Source organism: Lithobates pipiens, unplaced genomic scaffold (genome assembly GCF_037356315.1).
Source record: "Lithobates pipiens isolate NorthernLeopardFrog02 unplaced genomic scaffold, aLitPip1_a1.2 Scaffold_28, whole genome shotgun sequence".
Classification (NCBI taxonomy): domain Eukaryota; kingdom Metazoa; phylum Chordata; class Amphibia; order Anura; family Ranidae; genus Lithobates; species Lithobates pipiens.
In genome coordinates this window covers 146,843,169-146,861,905 of record NW_027507789.1, presented here as the reverse complement: position 1 = coordinate 146,861,905, position 18,737 = coordinate 146,843,169, and the positions used below count along the sequence as shown (strand labels likewise).

General features: G+C 45.1%; 1 protein-coding gene across 3 annotated transcripts in view; it reads right to left on the bottom strand.

The window, feature by feature from the left end:
- Nucleotides 1-4,113: 4,113 nt before the first annotated feature.
- MYO15B (myosin XVB) overlaps nucleotides 4,114-18,737 on the bottom strand; it is a 337,586-nt gene continuing 322,962 nt past the window's right edge. For all 3 annotated transcript variants that reach the window (XM_077459669.1, XM_077459670.1, XM_077459671.1), the window contains one exon: nucleotides 4,114-5,502. In XM_077459669.1, the coding sequence (XP_077315795.1) occupies nucleotides 5,440-5,502 (63 nt within the window). In that variant the 3' untranslated portion in view covers nucleotides 4,114-5,439. The remainder of the gene's footprint in view (nucleotides 5,503-18,737) is intronic.

Below are 18,737 nucleotides of genomic sequence, written 5' to 3'. Positions count from 1 at the left end.
GTAACAGCTGTAACACTGCTGACATGTTTTAGCCACAATTGGCCTTACTCATAGGAATACTAACCAGCCGCACCTCTGGTGACCCCAGTCTTCGCTCTTTTGCAGAGCTATAACCAACACTGTTCTCTTCAGCATCCAACAAATTTTGGGGTGTGTCAGATGCCTGCTGAACCTTGTGGTTCCACCCATCAGGCCACTATGTCATTAGTGTGTCCCTGGACCTCTGCAAGGACATGTTAGTGACAGTGGAACCAGAGCATGCAGCTGGAGACTAGGCATCTGACACAACCGGCATTGTTTCGCTGGCCATACACATAGAGGCTGAACGGAAAATAAAATCAAACATTCCTCCATCCATACTACACAGCTCGGATGGAGGAATCTCTCACTGCAGCTATTGTATTATGAGGGCCAACCCCACCAGCTGTACAAATACCTGAACAGTGGCAGCTTTTGATAGAATGCAGGGTGATGTTCAGCCACAATTTTCTGCCGAGTTTCTTATCGGCCAGGCGGTAGCCAAAATTGGAACACTGTATGTTTTTAAAATAGAAGAGTCATACCTAGGAATGCAAAGGCATGGGAGAGTCAGCTGGAATAGTATCCCGTACTTTTTTTTTTACAGGTTTAATTTCTTTTTTTTTTTTTTTTGTGTTGAACATAGTTCCTTTTAGGAGCTTTAAAGTCAAGTGAAAAAAAAAGAAAACACACTTTATGGGCACCATTTCTTCTTTAGCGTGTCATAAGAAAAAAAATTCTCTAGTTCTGGTTTTTGGTAAAAGCTCCAAGATATGTGACCAGACTTTCTGTCCAGTTTGCCATAGATGAACAAGTCTTAAAATAAAATAAAAGTTCTGTTCCTGTAATTTTCTTCCATTTTTCTTTTTGATGAATCTGTTACCTGTGCTTCCAGTGAGGATGATGTAGCTACGGGGGTGATGTCACACACTGACGGGCATGTTTGTTCAACTCTCAGTGTAAGAAAGTATGGAAAATGGTAGTGAAGTTTGAGGCAACAAGAGAAGACGTTCAGCGAGGCATTAATGGCATTCAATAAGCACAGCAGCATTGATCAAGTTAAAATATTAGTGTTAACAAATGCACAACAGTAAAATCAGACTGTATATGCAGTATATTTGTATGCAGTAAAGCATACTTGTTATACTCGCTGTGGAACCTAAGGGGTTAATTTTCTACATTGTGCTTTTTGATCCTGTCTTCTCTGATCCTTCTCGTCTTCCACAGTCCCCAAACCATCTGTTGATAGTACAGAGCTCTAGGAGTCGCTCTGCACATGCTCAGTTTGGTGTGTATTGCTAGACCTTTTTTTGGGAGGTGATTAGCACAGGACCAGTTGGCACTGTCTAGACAGAGGGTCAGGGTGTCATGAAGACTCATAGGTAAATCAGAGGAGAATGAAAACTCCTCCTACAAGCCACTGGTAGAAGTCACACGACTGCTCTATACTGCTGCTGAGAAAAGGTATTAAGCAGTTTGTATTTACTAAAATAATTGTGTTTCCATGTTCTGTGTGAGACCAGCTATAGTGAATGCAGAGTCCTGGGTGTAGTAATACTTTAATCAGATTTCTGTGTAATCGTGCAGAATCAGAATACTTGGCTCCATAGATATCAGTAGCAAGGCCAGAGGAATGTACACTCTTGATCCTTTTGTGTTGGTGGAAATTTAAGAGCACACTCCCCTACTTCAGTGGTGTCAGTCCCATCCCATTAATTTAATAACCATCATCCAAAAGTTTGGCCAGTTGAAATGTCTGTCTCCTTGTTTTCACCCACCTTCTACTTCCCTGATGCATGCAGTACTAGTTCACAGCCAACTAGCCAGGGTTACATGAAATGGAGGGAAATAGGATGGCCTTCACTAAACTCATCCAGAGGATGCCTTTCACTGTAGCTTTTCCTTTCTTATCATGCATTCTTTCTTAAGGTGGCATTCCACCCAAAAATGGAACTTCTGTTTTAAGTACTCGTGACCCCCTGACATGCCACATTTGGCATGTCATGTGTGTTTTTTTTTTGTTTTTTTTGGGGGGGGGGGGGGGGGCACAGGTACCTAGGTTTTTACAGGTGCCCAGCTCCCACTTCCTCTCCTGGCGCCGGAAGGAAGTTCACCTCTCCTCCGTCTGGGAAATGTCACATCGCAGGTCCCAGAAGATTGCCCATTCATAACGTGCAGCGCAGCTTGTCCGGTTCTGAAGCCAGACCCGGGCACCCACTTGCAATACCAGCGCCGCAGAGAGGAGGGGGATATGAGCGAGGCTTCGGACGGCCGCATTGCTGCAGGTGAGTGTCTGTTTAAAAGTCAGCAGCTACACTTTTTGTAGCTGCTAACTTTTAAATGGCTTTAACTTATACAATGCACACCACACACGTATTGTTCCTCTGTCTTAAGGCCTAAAACAGTAGTTCGTTTTGCCCACCTGTTGCACATATGTGGCACTGTCCAGCCAATGTTTCCATGCTGTGTTTCTGCATTCCCAGCACAGAAACTGGCAGGTCAGGAGGCAGAGTTGGCATACCCAGAGAATTAACTGCAAATAAAAAACAAAAACAAAGGTAGAATTGTTCTTCAAGCCTAAATATGCATATTCCAGGGGAGTTCACACTGAAGTCGGATGTGGCTCACAGCAGGGGTCTGGTGTGTCCCGTTCTCTGTTTCAGGGACAAATCAGGACTGAATTCGGACCTGAAATGGAACTAAAAAGTGAAAGGGAAGCAGCGCTGTCAAAAATAACTATAAATTACACCCTATAGAATATTACTTAAAGAGGAGGTCCACCTAAAAATAATAATAATTATTAAAAGCCAGCAGCTACAAATACTGCAGCTGCTGATTTTTAATAAATGGGCACTCACCTGTCCCAGAGTCCAGCAATGTCGGAAGCCGATCAATCGCACGGCTCTCTGCGGCTGCCGCCGCCTTCCTCGTGAGGTAATCAGGAAGTGAAGCATTGCGGCTTCACTTCCCGGTTCCCTACTGCGCATGCGCAAGTCACGCTCTGCGTCCTAACTGATCCCCGCTATCTCTTGGGACCCGTGTGTGTCCCAGGAGACAGCGCAAGGGGGGACAGGAAGAGGCATAGACTCCCGTGGGAGTCTATGCCCGGAAGCGGGTGCAAATACTTGGCTCATGCCCTGTACACACGACCGGTTTTCCCACCGGAATGAACTCTGAAGGTTTTTATGATGGAGTGCCGCTCAAGCTGTCTTGCATACACACGAGCACACCAAAGTCCGACCATCTAGAACGCGGTGACGTACAACACGTACGATGGGACTAGAAAATGGAAGTTCAATAGCCAGTAGCCAATAGCTTCCATCTCGTACTTGCTTCAGAGCATGTGTCGTTTTTGGTCTGTCGGAACAGCATACAGACTAGCAGTTTTCCCGATAGGAATTGGTTCCGTCTAAAATATTTAGAACATGTTCTATTTCTAGGTCCGTCAGAATTTTCCACGTAAAAAGTCTGACGGGGCATACACAGGATCGGAAAATACGATGAAAAGCTCCCGTCTGACTTTTTCTGTCGGACATTCCGCTCGTGTGTACACGGCATTAGACTGATGTCTTCACCCCCCTGAAAGGTGCAAAATGTGACATCAGAGGAGGAAGGGGAGGGTTCCGAAAAGCGGAGGTTCAATTTTTGTGTGAACCTTCGCTTTAACAGTGAGAAATAAGATCATGGATAGGACCTAAAAATAAATAACAAAGTCCATCATAATAGTGCTCCAAAAATTGTCTTCAAGAGAAAATAAAATAAAAATCATATCCATATATATATATATATATATATATGTGTGTGTGTGTATAAGAAAAGTCATAAAACGTAAAAAATATATAGTTCATCAATAGAAAATATATAATGGTGACATTCAGTGATATCTTGTATGCCTATCCAATGTGATAACACCCAGTGTGATCCTTCACCAGTCGCACCAAACTGACTCACCAGATCAAATGGCTGGTAAGATTGCAAAAAGGCGCAGCTGCTGGTTTATAATCAATGCTTAGATCCAATGCACAAAGTCCTCTCCAAAAATCATGCCACGGTCCCCACATGCATAAGGAAAGGAATAAAGAGGCTCCAATAGTGTTATAAAGCTTATTAAAAAGTTTATTTAAAACATTAATAGATTGCATTCATATTTTAAAAGCGTCAGACTCAACATTAGGGATTACAAGCATTCGTGTATTACAAATCGCCTCCAGCCGCTGAAGTTCATATGCGAGCTACGAGTACGATCCTGGAGAGTGTGTTGACGTCAGTGTCTATGCTTTTCGTCATACGACGCCTTCCCGAAGAGGACATGAAATGGAGCCAAAGACACACAGGACCCCTGTGCAATGCGCTCCACAGCCGTCCTGGAGATGTGTGAACCGGCTCCACAGAGAGGTGGTCACACTCTGCTGTCATGCAAATTAAATGTGGGGAAACCCTCATCTACATTGTATAAGTGTGAACCCAGCCTTAAGCAACCATTAGCCATATAGATATAGAACATTTTACAAATAAGCAGGTCTGATATAAGTGACTTCTCTTTAATTAAAGAATATTACTACAGTAAAGGCACTAAAACCATCAATAATTTAGTTTAGATTGTATCCGGTTTCCGATTAAATAATAATAATGTTTCCCAATAAATTATTTTTATTTTAACATGTATATAAAGCAAAAATTTAAAATATATTGCACTTTACTTGTCCTTAGATGTGGTTTCTGTATTATTTTTTGTTTTTCCAGGCATTTTCCCTATTTTCACCTTCTGATGTTGCCAGTAACATACTTCCTGTCCTAGGGTGACCATGTTAATTTACCGTACATTATACACAGAAGAGCACTGGTGTCACCCTAGGCTGCTCTTCTTATTTTGAGCTATGAACCTTTTCTCTTCTCCATTACAGTCATTATTTTGCAGTTCAGAGAAGTTAGCAAGAAAAACTGATATTATTGTTTGCTATATTTGCTCAGCACAAAGGAAGTTACACGAATAGAATTCTGGCAAAATAAAAAATAAAATATTTTTTTCTGTAATTGTAGAAAAAGTACTTATACTGAAAAACTAAAACAAATGCAGCCACATCTAAGGACTGGTAGGCTGCAATATATTCTTTTTTGGATTTAGATAAGAAACAGCAGATAACATGCATTTCACTATTTACATTGACAGTGACAATATTTCTATCAGGTATTTAAAATTGCTAGACCTGCATTCAAATAAAAGCAAAGATGATGTTCAAAGATTGGTTAACCAACTGATCCTAGCACAGCAAGCCACTGTAAACACAGGGCAGCTTGGACATTCCCAGTTTTAATTTGATATACATAATCTAATGGTACAGGCAGACATTCATTTCCGATCACATTAAATAACAAATTGAATAAGGTGTATTTATACATGATCTCGGAAGGCTTTTCTTTCTACGACACAGAAGCGTCATTGTTCTCTATGATCAAGGCCAGTGTGTGGTACAGCTCTTTAGCCTGTGGAGAGAAAAGAAAAACACACAACTTTTTAAAAATTTTTTATTGAATATGCTCAGTTCACTAAGCTATTACACTTTTTGCCAAAGCAATCAGCATTTACTCATTCCTGAAAATTTCCATTGCTATGGCAAATAATTTGTTACTTTATTTTTACAATTAACTTAATGGTGATCACATAGGTGATCAACAGTCCCCTATGTGATGGCATACTGTAATGTCAAGTTCTCTTTATTGAGACATCAGGGGTCTATTTGACCCCCTGATGTCTCCTCTACCTTGCACTAAAGCTAATGAAGCACAGGTTGTGATCGGCATGCTGTGGAAGTTGTCGGTTGGTTTTACAGTTGCCCATATCATTTCCACATGAAAGCCCATTGGAATAAATGTCGCTGGTAGATCAGTGGTTAAAGCAGAGTCTCCAGCTTCGTCAGAAAAAAAATCAAAGTCAGCTGCTACAAATACTGTAACTGCTGACTTTTAATATTGGGACCCTTACCTGTCCCAATATTGTCCCAAGAAGCCGATGTCCGAATCCATCGGCGTCTTCACCCCAGATGATCTTTCGATCGGTTCTCGGGTGCTGCCACTCTCATTTCTTATAAGGGAAGCAGACAGTGAAGCCTTGCAGCTTCACAGCCAGTTTCCTGCTGCGCATGCACGAAGTGCGTTGCGCTTTAGTGTATGGCCCCTGGTGGTGAGGGAAGGAACTTACAGGTGACTTCGCTGTGGCTAAGTCAGACGAAAGTGGGAGCGGGTACCTGTCAAAACTAGAAACTGAAAAGGTGCCAAATGTGGTAGCAGGAGGCAAACAAGTGGAGCTTCCCCTTTTGGGTGGGGCTCCACTTTAAGAAGCATTTCTAAGACATGTGGGTTATACGGCCACCTAAGGATGAGCAAGCTGCACGTGCAGAGCCCGCCAGGAAGTCAGCACTGCACATCACTAATCAGAAGCAGTGAGACATTGTCCAGATGCAGCGCTGTAAATATCAGGAAATGTCTCACTGCTTGTAATTGGCACTCCCCAGTGCTGAATTCCTAGCGGGCTCTGCACGTGCGGCTTGTGAATACACCTGAGATCATCCTTACTGCCGCCTACAAGAGAATTGTACACTAGTAACAACAAATTTGTCAGCCAGCCGGTATTGGCCCGCTTTTCTCCTCAGAGAAAAGAAACTTCTGACAGACTCTCCATGGGCTCTCACAGACTGTTCAGGTCTCCTATCCCAAGTTCCGGTTTACCTCCCTGCTTCATGTTCACTGGCTTTAATGGCATAACTGTTGCAACCAAGGTCCTAAGAGTTCAGGGTTCATCCAAATCTGGTATTCCTACTCTCTAAAATGCTAGGAACTACACCTAATGCAAGTTCCACCATTGCACTTGGAAAGCGTACTTCATGTGATTTGAGGCACGGAAATTCCATCCCAGAAAAATTCCATGGGACACATTCTCCAGTCTGGTCTGGATCAACAGTTGGACCTAAGTACTTTCAAAGTTCAGATCTCAGCTAGTAATTCTTTTCAATTTCATACTTTATGGGACACAGAGTCAGGCTAATATTCAATATCTGCTAGGTTATACTCCATCTCCAGTTGAATGGACACTGGTAGACCAAAGATCTTTAGACAGGAAGTGATCCCCTATATAACCCCTCCCACACAGGAAGCACTTAAGTTTTTTTTACCAGTGTCTGCAAGGTGGATGGCACGGTTTGTTTGAGCTCTCTGAGCTCCAGGTCTCCTAAATGAATCAAGGGATTGACCGATCGGATCCATTTGACAGACTTTATATTCTTAGATAAATGGTACCTGAGCCTCACAAAAAAGACTCAAGATCCTGCAATGTTTTGCCTGTAATTCAGCCTCCGGGCACTGGACCCTGCGAAGTGGAATCCTGGACACTACATCTCTAAGGCATTCCTGCAGGGTGCTATACAGGTCCAAGGGAGTGGACCCTAAACATGAAAAGAGTACCCGGTCCTTGAAGGTCCTCAGGTGACAGGAACCCGCCATGGAGGGTGAAGATTGGGCTCTTAGTTTCTAAGTGGCCGTGCGCCTGGACGGGTAAGTGAAACCCCTTTATTTAATATTGTGGGGTGCCCCAGTGATTGCAACAATCAGTCAAGCTAGCTAAAGGCTGGACACCTGTGTGCGGTGACCATACGGGGGAGTTTTGGGCTAGGTGTGGGTGTTTGCTTGTGTCTGGCTGTTTTTTACCTGTATGATGGCGCAACCACGGTGTGCCATTTCGCCTTGGTTCACCATGGCGTACGTGCATTTGCAAAATCACTGCTGTGCCCTTCAGTAGTTTGGTGGCCATGGCGCATGTGCATTTGCTAAAGCGCTGCTGGACTTAGAAGTTTGTTTGGTGGCCATGGCGCACGCAGCTGCGCCGCACATGCGCAGTAGCCTTTATCTTGGCGCACAAAGATTTGCGTCATAAGTGAATACAGCTACGCCCATTTGCCTGGACCATGATCCTGACTGACCAAAATGGTTCGTTCTGCCTTTAAGTTGCCTCTTGCAGAGGTGACTGAGCCCCCCTGGTCCTCTTTGAGATCCCTGAGACCTCTTCAGGCCGCACAGGCTTTCCGTCTACACCCCCTGTTGGAACAGACAGTGTATGCGGATTTTGAACATCCTGGCAGGATTTTTGTTCCTCCTAAAAGGATCCTTTTAATATCCCATGGATGAAAAGTTTTAAAAAAAATGGAGCATGCCAGCAGTAGATTGAGCAGTCTCGTAGATAACGCACAGGGCTTGAAAGACCCTGTTGACAAGAAATTGAAGTTATTATTAAAGGCTTCCTTTTCTTTGGGCAGTTCAGCTATTCAGCCAGCTGTTGCAGAAATTGGTATTTGCCAGTCCATAAAGGATCAAGTCAAATGGCCGGACAGGCCTAACCAGGAGGATGATCTGCCTGAAAGTAATACAGATATTCCTTGAGCGCTGTGTTTTGCTGTTGACGCCTTTAACCACTTCAATACAGTGCACTTTCTCCCCCTTCCTTCCCAGCCCAATTTTCAGCTTTCATCGCTCTAGCGCTTTCAGTGACAATTGTGCGGTCATGCTACACTGTACTAAATGACATTTTTATCATTTTGTTCGCACAAATAGAGCTTTATTTTGGTGGTATTTATTCACGACTCCGTTTTTTATTTTTTGCGATATAAGCGCAAAAAAAGCGGAAATTTGGAAAAAAAAAACCAATATTTTCTTTTTTCTATTTTAAAAGAAATCCAATAAAATCAAATTTTGTCATAAATTTAAGCCAAAATGTATTCTGCTACATGTTTTTGGTAAAAAAAATTCCGTTAAGTGTATAATAATTGGTTTGTGTGATCACGGACATATGTACGCAAATGATCATGTACATATGTGTGCAGGTGATCACGTACATATGTGTGCAGATAATCATTGGGACATGTGATTTTAGTGGGACATATGTGGGGGACATGTTTTTATTATTAGGGACATGTGTGTTTTGGGGACATATGTGGGGACTGTGTTTATACTGTGTGGTGTGTTGTGTGTTTACACTAGACTGGTGATCAGTGAGTAAAAAGCTGTAAAAAACAGCTCATACTCACTGATCATCAGCTGGCTACAGCGATCTGCCTTCCTCTCCTCAGCGATGACTTCTGTGTGAGGAGAGGAGGAGCAACCGGCTGTTTGTTTACATCACATGACGGCCGTGATTGACACGGCCGTCATGTGATCAGGAGGGCCAATCACAGAGCCCTCCTGCCGATCTGAGATGTGCCGTGTCCGGGTGACACGAGCACATCGGGATCGTGCCGCTGCGCGCGCGATCCCGCTCCTTCTGAAGGACGTTCCTGAACGTCCTATCAGAAGTAGACAGCTCCCACCCGGCCGTATATATGCATTGGCCGGGTGGGAAGTGGTTAAAGGATTCAATACAGCAGGTTTCTCGTCTGGCTCTCTTGTCTGTACATACATATGTGCAGACTTTTTTATGGCTTAAGAACTGCTCAGCCAAGCTTCCTTGTAAAAAGTTATTGGCAGTTTCCCTTTTCATGGGGAACGTTTATTTTGTGATCGTTTGGACAAATATATCAAAACAATTTCCGGAGGGAAGGGTTCTCTACCTCCTGTGAAGAAAAGCACCAGACGTCCCTCAGTTAAAACCTCAGGGACTGCTTCCTCAAATGTCCCAGCGTAAAGGCAGTTCCACCTCGAGCAGGGCGCTAGGGCCAGGGCCATAAAAGGCCCTGGGTCCAAAATTCTTCTAAACCCAGCATCAAGCCCTCCTTTTGAAGATCGCCTCCACTCCATTGGATGGGTGGAGGGCTGCTGCTCTTTGCGGACATTTCAAGACGAGTGGGTCACCTCAATTATGTCTTGCGGTTACAAGCTGGAGTTGTGGGGGGTTCCCCTGCAGAGGTTTTTAAGATCCATCGTTCCCTCGGATCCTCCAAAAAGAAACTAATTGCTTCAGGCACTACACCATCTAGTGCAGCAAGGAGTGATTGTAGAGGTTCCTGTATTTGAAAGGAGCACAGGGTTTTACTCAAACCTGTTTACGATTCAGAAACCAAACGGGGACACAATGCCCATTTTGGACCTAAGATCCCTGAACAAGTATCTATTGATATAGTCCTTTTGGATGGAGTGTGTCCGCTAAGTAGTAACCTCACTCCAGAGGGGAGGCTATCTATATAAAAGACGGGTATTTACACATACCTATCTTTCAGCTTCATCAGAGGTTCCTATGTTTTGCAGTAGAGGAACATCATTTTCAGTTTCTGGCTCCACCTTTCGGGCTTGCTATAGCTCCCTGGGTGTTCGCAAAGGTTCTAGCACCAGTACTGGGTCTTTTAAGGCCCAAGGGATCCTAGTGCTCGGGTATGTGGATGACCTCCTACTCAGAGATCACTCGTTACAGGCTGTAGAACAGAGCATAATGTACACAGTACAGTATTTGAAAAGCTCAGCCCGGATCATAAATACTGAAAAGTCAGCCTCGAAACCAGCTCAAAATCTAAAATATTTAGGTCTGATCCTAGACACCGTCCAAGCAAGAGTATTCTTGCCACCTGTAATAATCTGTGCCCTGAAGATTCAGGTGCGTCAGATAAGGGGCACCAGACAACCCTCCATTCAGCTCTGTATGAGTCTTCTAGAGAGGATGGTATCCTCCTTCAAAGCAGTGCCCTATGCCCAGTTCCCTTTCAGGCCTTTACAACAAGACATCTTGTTGGCTTGAAACAGAAGAGGAAAACCCCTTGATTATCCAATGTGCTTATCTTCTCAGGCACGCTTAACCTAAACTGGTAGTTGCAGGATCAGAACCTGTGAAAGGGAAAATCCTTTTTCCCAGTAACTTAGAGAGTACTGACTACAGATGCCAGTCTCTCAGGCTGGGGAGCAACCCTAGAAGGGCTCACAGCTCAGGGGAAATGGACAGGGACAGAACAGATCCTGCTCATCAACATCCTGGAATCACGGGCAGTACGTCTAGCCCTACAGTCCTGGATGGAGCTTCAGGACTGCCCTATCAGGGTTCAGTTTGACAATGCCACTGCAGTGGCCTATATAAACCACCAAGGCTGTACCAGGAAGGAGCTGAACCACATACTAGCCTGGGCAGAGGGACATGTGTCGATTTTATATCGGCGGTCCATATCCCGGGAGTAGAGAATTGGAAGGCAGATTATCTCAGCCGCCAGCAGATCTGTCCAGGAGAATGGTCCCTACACCCAGAGGTGTTCCAGGGTATTTGCCAACATTGGGGATGGCCAGAGGTCGACCTACTGGCATCCAGGTTCAACAACAAACTACAGCAGTTTGTGTCCCGAACAAGAGATCCTCTGGCAATTGGAGCAGATGCTCTGATAGATCCATGGAACCAGTGCTCCCTGGTTTATGCTTTCCCTCTGATCCCTCTCCTTCCACATTTGTTGCGCAGGATTCGGAGGGAGAGAGGATTCTGGTGGCACCAGCTTGACCCAAAAGGCCTTGGTTCCTGGAGATTGTGAGACTGACAATAGATGGGCCATGGACGCTTCCACGTCATCCCAATCTACTGTTGTATATTTCACCCCAATTTACAGTAAATTTGACGCAATGGCATCTGGGAACCAGTAGTGTCTACCCTAGTGAATGCTAGAAAAGCGATCACTTGGAAGATTTATCATAAGGTCTGGAAGATATTGCTTGGTGTGAATTCAAAAAATTGCATCCTCAGAAATACATGATTGGGAGAATTCGCTCTTTTCTACCGTCAATTGTAGAAATCAAATTGTCGTTAATTACAATCAGAGGCCAAGTTTCGGCCCTATCCCTATTCTTCCAAAGGCCTTTAGCCTCCCATTCACTGATCCAAACCTTTATGCAGGGGGCAACTCGCTTGTTCCCCCCATTAGGTCACCTATTTGTCCTTGGGACTTGAATTTGGTGCTGTCTTTGTTACAGAAACAACCATTTGAACCCATTCAGGAAATTCCATTAGACTTCCTGATGGCCATCACTTTGGCTAGAAGGGTGTTGGAGTTGGCGGTCCTTTTGTGCAGGGAACCATACTTGATCCTTCACCACGACAGGGTCGTGTTACGACCTGTTCCATCCTTTTTGCCAAAAGTGGTGTCTACCTTTCATTTAAATCAGGACATTATTTTGCCTTCTTTTTTTCTCTCAGCCTCCTTCGGCGGAAGAGAGGCGACTGCATTCTTTGGACATTGTCCAGGCAGTCAAGGTTTATTTGTCTAGATCTGCGGAGATCCGAGGATCAGACTTTTTTTTTTTTTTCAAGAAGGGGCAGGCAGCTTCCAAGGCTTGCATTGCCAAATGGGTCCGTCAATTGATCATTTAGGCCAGGGATATGCAATTAGCGGACCTCCAGCTGTTGCAAAACTACAAATCCCATCATGCCTTTGACTCTGGTTGTCTTGCTTGTGGCTGTCAGTCCTGCTATGCCTCATGGGAAGTCTTGTCAGTCTTGCTATGTCTCATGGGAATTGTAGTTCTGCAACAGCTGGTGGTACACTAATTGCATATCTCTGATTTAGGCCTACGGTCTGAAACATAGAGCTCCTCCCTTTAGGGTGAGTGCTCATTCTACCAGGGGTGTAGGAACCTCCTGGGCTTTTCACCATTGGGTATCTGTGGCTCAGATTTGTAAGGCTGCTACCTGGTTTTCAGTGCATACGTTCACAAAATTTTATAAAGTGGATGTTCGAGCCGTCGAGGGTTCGGCTTTTGGCCGCAGTGTACTGTGGGCTGCTGTATAAGTTCTGATGGCTATTATTTAGCAGGGTGTCTCCCTCCCCTCAAGGCTATTGCTCTGGGACATCCCAGCAGGTAATGAATATTAGCCTGACTGTGTCCCATGATGTATGAAAAAGAAAATAGGATTTTTTTGTCATCCTTACCTGTAAAATCCTTTTCTTTGAGTATATCATGGGACACAGAGATCACTCCCTTCTTTTTTGAGGATTCAGTGCTTGCTACAAAACTGAATTGCTTCCTGTGTGGAAGGGGTTATATAGGGGATCACTTCCTGTCTAAAGAGCGTTGGTAATGAATATTAGCCTGACTCTGTGTCCCATGATGTACTCAAAGAAAAGGATTTTACAGATTAGTTTGATGAAAAAATCCTATTTTCACAGACCGCCTACCTCTCATCCTTAGATGCACACCTTAATACATGTGGTGTCTCAAATTGTTCTGCCTATAAATCCACCTGTAACTCTATGGAGCCTCAACCTGGTTTGGTTGGCCCTAAAAAAAAAATCTGCCTTTTGAATCTGTTGGAGCTATGCCTTTGTTTTCTCTCACTCGCAAGGTGGCCTTTCTCCTTGTCATCACCTGGGTGAGACAGGTTTCTGTCCTGCAAAGAGGACAGAGAGCTTTACAGAGACAAAGTTTTCCTGATGCCTAGGGCCTCCCTTCTCCAAAAGGTGGTGTTTTTCATCCCTCTATCCTGTTACAGTACATCCCAAGGAGATTTCCATTCACTGCTTTGCTGTGGTAAGGCTGTTTGAGTTTGTCTCTCATGTCTCCTTTTAAAATGACTGCCTCTTTGTCAGGACCCCTGTAGGGTTCAGCCTGCTTCTCTCTTTACCTTTTCTATGTGGCTTAGGCATCTTATCATACAAGCCTATCTGCTTAAGGATTAGTTTTCACTTTTTCATGTTAAGGCACACTCCACTAAATTAAGCGCCTCTTGAGCCTTTCTGAATCGCACAATTCCCTATATTTGCAAGGCTGCCACACAGTTTTCTGTTCCCAAACTCTACGTTTTACCAGGTGCATGTTCAGGCTAAGGCTGATGCAAGTTTTGATCATTAAGATCCTCCAAACAAGGTCTTTGAGCTGTAAGCATCCCAAGGTTTTACCTGGTGGCTTTGTGAGCGTTTCATTTGCTGTGTTGTCAGCCCTCAGTTGGACTGTTTTTGAACGTATCATGCATCTCGGCATTCCTTATGACCATGTGAAGCAGAAGCGTACACTGGTAGATCTAAGAGAACATGTATACAGAAAATCAGGTGTGCGTCTTCTGGTCCCTTACAGGTCCGAATTCAGCCTAAAATTCGGGCTGAAATCATACCTGAAACAGTGAATGGGGACGCACCAGACCCCTGCTGTGAGCCGCATGCAAAGATAGTGTGAACCCAGCCTAAAGAAGGAAGTCCTGGGCCTCAACACCGCCTTGTTCCTATGCAAGGTCAAAAAGCATTGTATACACAGTAAAGCTACCAATTCAGATACTAGCCTCACAGAGGTAATGGCTACTAGGAAAACAACCTTGTGAGTGAGAGAAGAAAAATCTCTCTAGGTTAACATGGTGGCTTCTGAAGTGCAGAGAGAACACAATTCTGATCCCATGGAAGCATAGGGTAGCAGACAGGAAACCACATAGAACAGCCCAGCCCAGCCTAGCCCAACCCAACACCAAGGTCTTAACCAAACAGCAGATAATTGACCTTAGATGCTGAGAGACAGCAGCTAGTCCTGACCCAACTGCAGGAAAAAATGAATTTATCCCAGAAAGAAATTCCTGGGTTGAAAGCCCCTAGACAGACAACACACTAAGTAAAGTAAGCTTTCCACGACCATTAATAAACTTTGCAGTAAGTGCACTTTTTAGCCTTGGGAATTGTAAACTTGTTCCTTAGAACATGGGCTTAAACAGTGATGCAGTTAAAGACCACAACCAAGAAGCAGGGTGGCAATCCTGCCCTTGGGTCGGTATATATGGAAGGTCTTGCCAAAGAAGCCTCTGTATAGAAATTCTTACCAGATTGGAGTACCACATTCCATGGGCCAATTAAGGGTATTGAGAAATGGAATGCCCTCCATCTTGATCTTGTGGAACAGGCAAGAAAGGTTTTAAGGGAAGAAAAGGCATACATCGGGGTGCATGACCTCACCAAGTCACCAAAACATCCATTGCTGTCATTTCCAGTGGATCCCTGCAGCTGGATACAACCTTGTCCAGTTTTTTGATGAATCTGTAAATCACCCCCATTTGTGACACAGGTCTTTGAATACATTACACATGTGTAGAGGCCACTCTTCAGGGTCCAGACACTGGTATTCAGTACTTTTTGGTAGTAAGGCCATAAAGTTTTTTTACTGGCAGGGTGCTGTTGCAGGTCCTGGATTGTGGGTAACCTGAGGTTCCCCCGTTCCTGAAGGTTTTGGAGCCCACCGTGAAGGGTGAAGATTGGGTTTTATCTCAGATAACCCTGCTGCAAGGAAAGGTAAGGGAGATTTTCTCAGGAATTTCTCTTTCTATGTATAATGCTGTCATGCCTATGTGTCACCACTGGGGGCTGCATTGAGCACTCACCGACCTGATGCTGGAAACGGCACGGAAGCATTCATTTCTCCTCTCCCCCAGCCACAAGCAGATCCTCCGGTAAGAAAAGGGGTCCGGTTCGCCTCCTGCGCCCCCAATGTTGTTTTTTTTTCTCCCCTTCGGGGGATTGATAGACCAAAGCAGTTTACTTTTTTTAAAAAGGGAGACAGACCACGCCGGCCGCTCAGTGGAAGATCAGACGCCGGTCACACGTGCAGGAAGTTGTTAAAACACTGTGTGTGGCTGCTGCTGGCTGTGGAGGGACAGAGCAGGAGGATGGCTTGTTTCAGGTTAGTGACAGAGGCATTTCCCTTTGACACATTATACTTTACCAGGCTAGGATTAATAGCAGCTATTAGCACTGGACTATAGCCTAGCAGTGTACATTCTTTTGCTGGTAGTGCCTCTGCTTTATGCTTCAGGCTATGAGTGGTAATGGAACCAGGAACTCCTCTAAGGGTTCTAAAGGGGTCAGTGGTTTCACAATAAACTAAATCCATTTCCAAAAGAATGTCATCCTCCTCTGAGAGGGATGTGGCTGGTCAGATTGAGCCGCCAGGGGGAACTGTTGCAGCTGTGCTAGACACTTCAGTCCCTGTATATATCACACACAAGGTTTATTTCTTCTACCATTTGTAATTTGGAAAGAAGGTTTATGCTATGATATCTCTCCATAGTGAGGCTAAACATAGCAGATTCCCATCTAGTGCTCAGGACCTTCTTATTGAGGTGCAGGAGGCTGGGGATCAGGTAGATCTTCCCAAATATTTGGAAGATACTTATTTATCCTCTTCTGAGGATCCTAATATAGAAGGAGTAGCATCGCAAGACAGGATGCTTGTGCACCCCCTTACTAAATTGGTTCGTTCAACCTTTTTGCTGCCTGCAGCGCAGGCTCTTGAGGAACCTACCTCTAATTTGGGTTCATTAGAACCTCCCCCATCTGGGGATGTTTTTTCCTATTCATGCATGGCTTAAAAAGCTTATTTATTCTGAATGGCAACATCCGGATAAACAATATTATCCTCTTAAGAAATTCTCCACACTTTATTCCATGGAAAGTATTTCAATAAGAAATGGGGGGTTCCAGCAGTTGATGCTGCAATTGCCTCAGTGAGCAAGAATCTCACATGTTCGGTGGATAATGCGCTGATGTTAAAGGGTCCAACAGATAAAAAGTTGGAACCTCTTTCTAAAAGCAATATGTCTTTAGCAAGTTCAGTAGCGTAGCCGGTTCTTGCTGCAATTGGTGTATATCAGTCCATTAAGGAGCAGTTTATGGAGATACTTAAGATTCTGCCTGATCAGCAGGCCCAACAATAGGCTGGCGTATCAGACGCACTATGTTTCACAGTAGATGCTATAAAAGATTCTATCATTTAAGCATCACGGCTTATGCTTGGACTCATAGAATTTTATGGCTGAATGATTGGTCAGCCGAAGCACCCTGTAAAAAAGCTCCTTGCCAGTTTCCCTTTTTTAAGGTGAATGGCTATTTGAAGACGCACGATCTGGATAAAATACATCCAAAGGATCTTTAATGGGAAACGCTCTCTTTTACCAGTAAAGAAGTTCAAATATTTCTCCTTTTAGCGTGCTGCCTCTCCTGTGCTGGGGCATCAGCCTCTAGGCAGTCTCAATGGTCTCAGCCATCAGGTTCAAGGGGAAGAACCCAAGGGCAGCACCTGGGTCAGAAGAGATGCTGGGCTAGAAGGTCCACAAAATAGGATGCTAAAGCCTCCTCATGAAGGGTTGCCCCCGCTAGCTTGGGTGGGGGGAAAGCTCCTGCATTTCTCAAAAGATCTGTCAGAAACAACGTCAAGAAAGATGGGTGGCTTCTGCAGTTTTCTCTAGGTTACAACTAGAGATCTGAGAGTTTCCGTCTCCACGTTTTTTCTAAGGGCAAATGTTCCCAAGGATCCAGAGAAAAAGAAGTCTCTCTTTCTGGCTCTGGATCATCTATTATCCCAGTCGGTGATATCAGAGGTTCCCTTATGCCGCGTACACACGATCAGATTATCCAGCGGACTTAATCCGGCAGACAACCTGCCGGACTTTGCAGCGTAGGTCCGCCGGACTTTCCCGAACGAGCAGACCTGCCCACACCGACTGGACTTTTCCGGCGGACAATCTGCCGGACTATGGCGGGAGTCAGCCAGATTTTTGAAATGAATGAACTTGCCCCCACACGGAGAAAAGTCAGTTCATTTTGAACGTTTGAACGTGGTTCCAGGTAAACTGAATTAGCGCCCCCCCCCACCCCAAAGCACCTTGTCCCCATGTTGATGAGGACAAGGGCCTCTTCCCGACAACCCTGGCAATTGGTTGTCGGGGCGTGCGGGCGGGGGCTTATCAGAATCTGAGAGCCCCCTTTAATAAGGGGGCCCCCAGATTCTGGCCCCCTACCCTATGTGAATGAGTATGGGGTACCATGTACCCCTACCCATTCACCTGGGGAAAAAAAATTGTACATTAAAAAAAACACAACACAGGTTTTTAAAATACTTAGACAGCTCCAGGTGTCTTCTCTTCTTCCGTCTTTGGGGGTCTTCTCGCCAGACTCCTCCGCTATCTTTTGCTCTTTTGCTAGCTCTTTTACTAGCAGAGGAGCCCGGCTTTCTCCTTCGTCACCGCCACCATCCGGGGGGTCTTGTCCCGCTGTTTGGGGATCTTGTCCCGCTTTTCGGTTCTTCTTGCTGGGCCTCTGCTTTCTTCTTCCAACTGTTTTACTAGCGTTGGCCCGGTCTTCTGTCGCTGTCGCCGCCTTCTGCTTATTCCTTCTTCCCATGTTGACACGACTCTCTCTCCAGCCTTAATGGCAGGGACGCGTTGTGCAGCGACTTATATATGGACAAGGGGCGGGGTCACCGGGGGCACAACGCGGCGACTTATATAGGTACAAGGGGGAAGAGAGGGAGGAGGAGGAGGGCCCCCCCTTCCCAAAAGCACCCCCCATGTTGAGGGCACACGGCCTGGTACGGCTCAGGAGGGGGGGGGGGGGCGCTCGCTTGTCCCCACCCCCTTTCCTGACTGGCCGGGATGCATGCTAGGATAAGGGTCTGCTATAGACTATGTTTTTTTCGGCGTAGGGGTTCCCCTTTAAATCCATACCAGGTGACGCGGCTAGTGAGGTGTCAATCAAGATTGACTTCCTTCGTTAGTTCCATCTACCTGGAGCCATGTTCAAAATGAACGGACTTTTCTCTGTGTGTGGGCAAGTCCGTTCATTTCAAAAGTCTGACGGACTAGCACACAGACGGGCGGATTGTCCCCCGGACTGCCGAGTCCGGTGGACAATTTTGAGTCAAGACTTCTTTCTAAGTCCGCCGTCTTCTTTCTAAGTCTTTTGGGAAGAAAAAGTCAGCCGGAGCCCACACACGGCCAAGTCCGCCGGATAATCCGATCGTGTGTA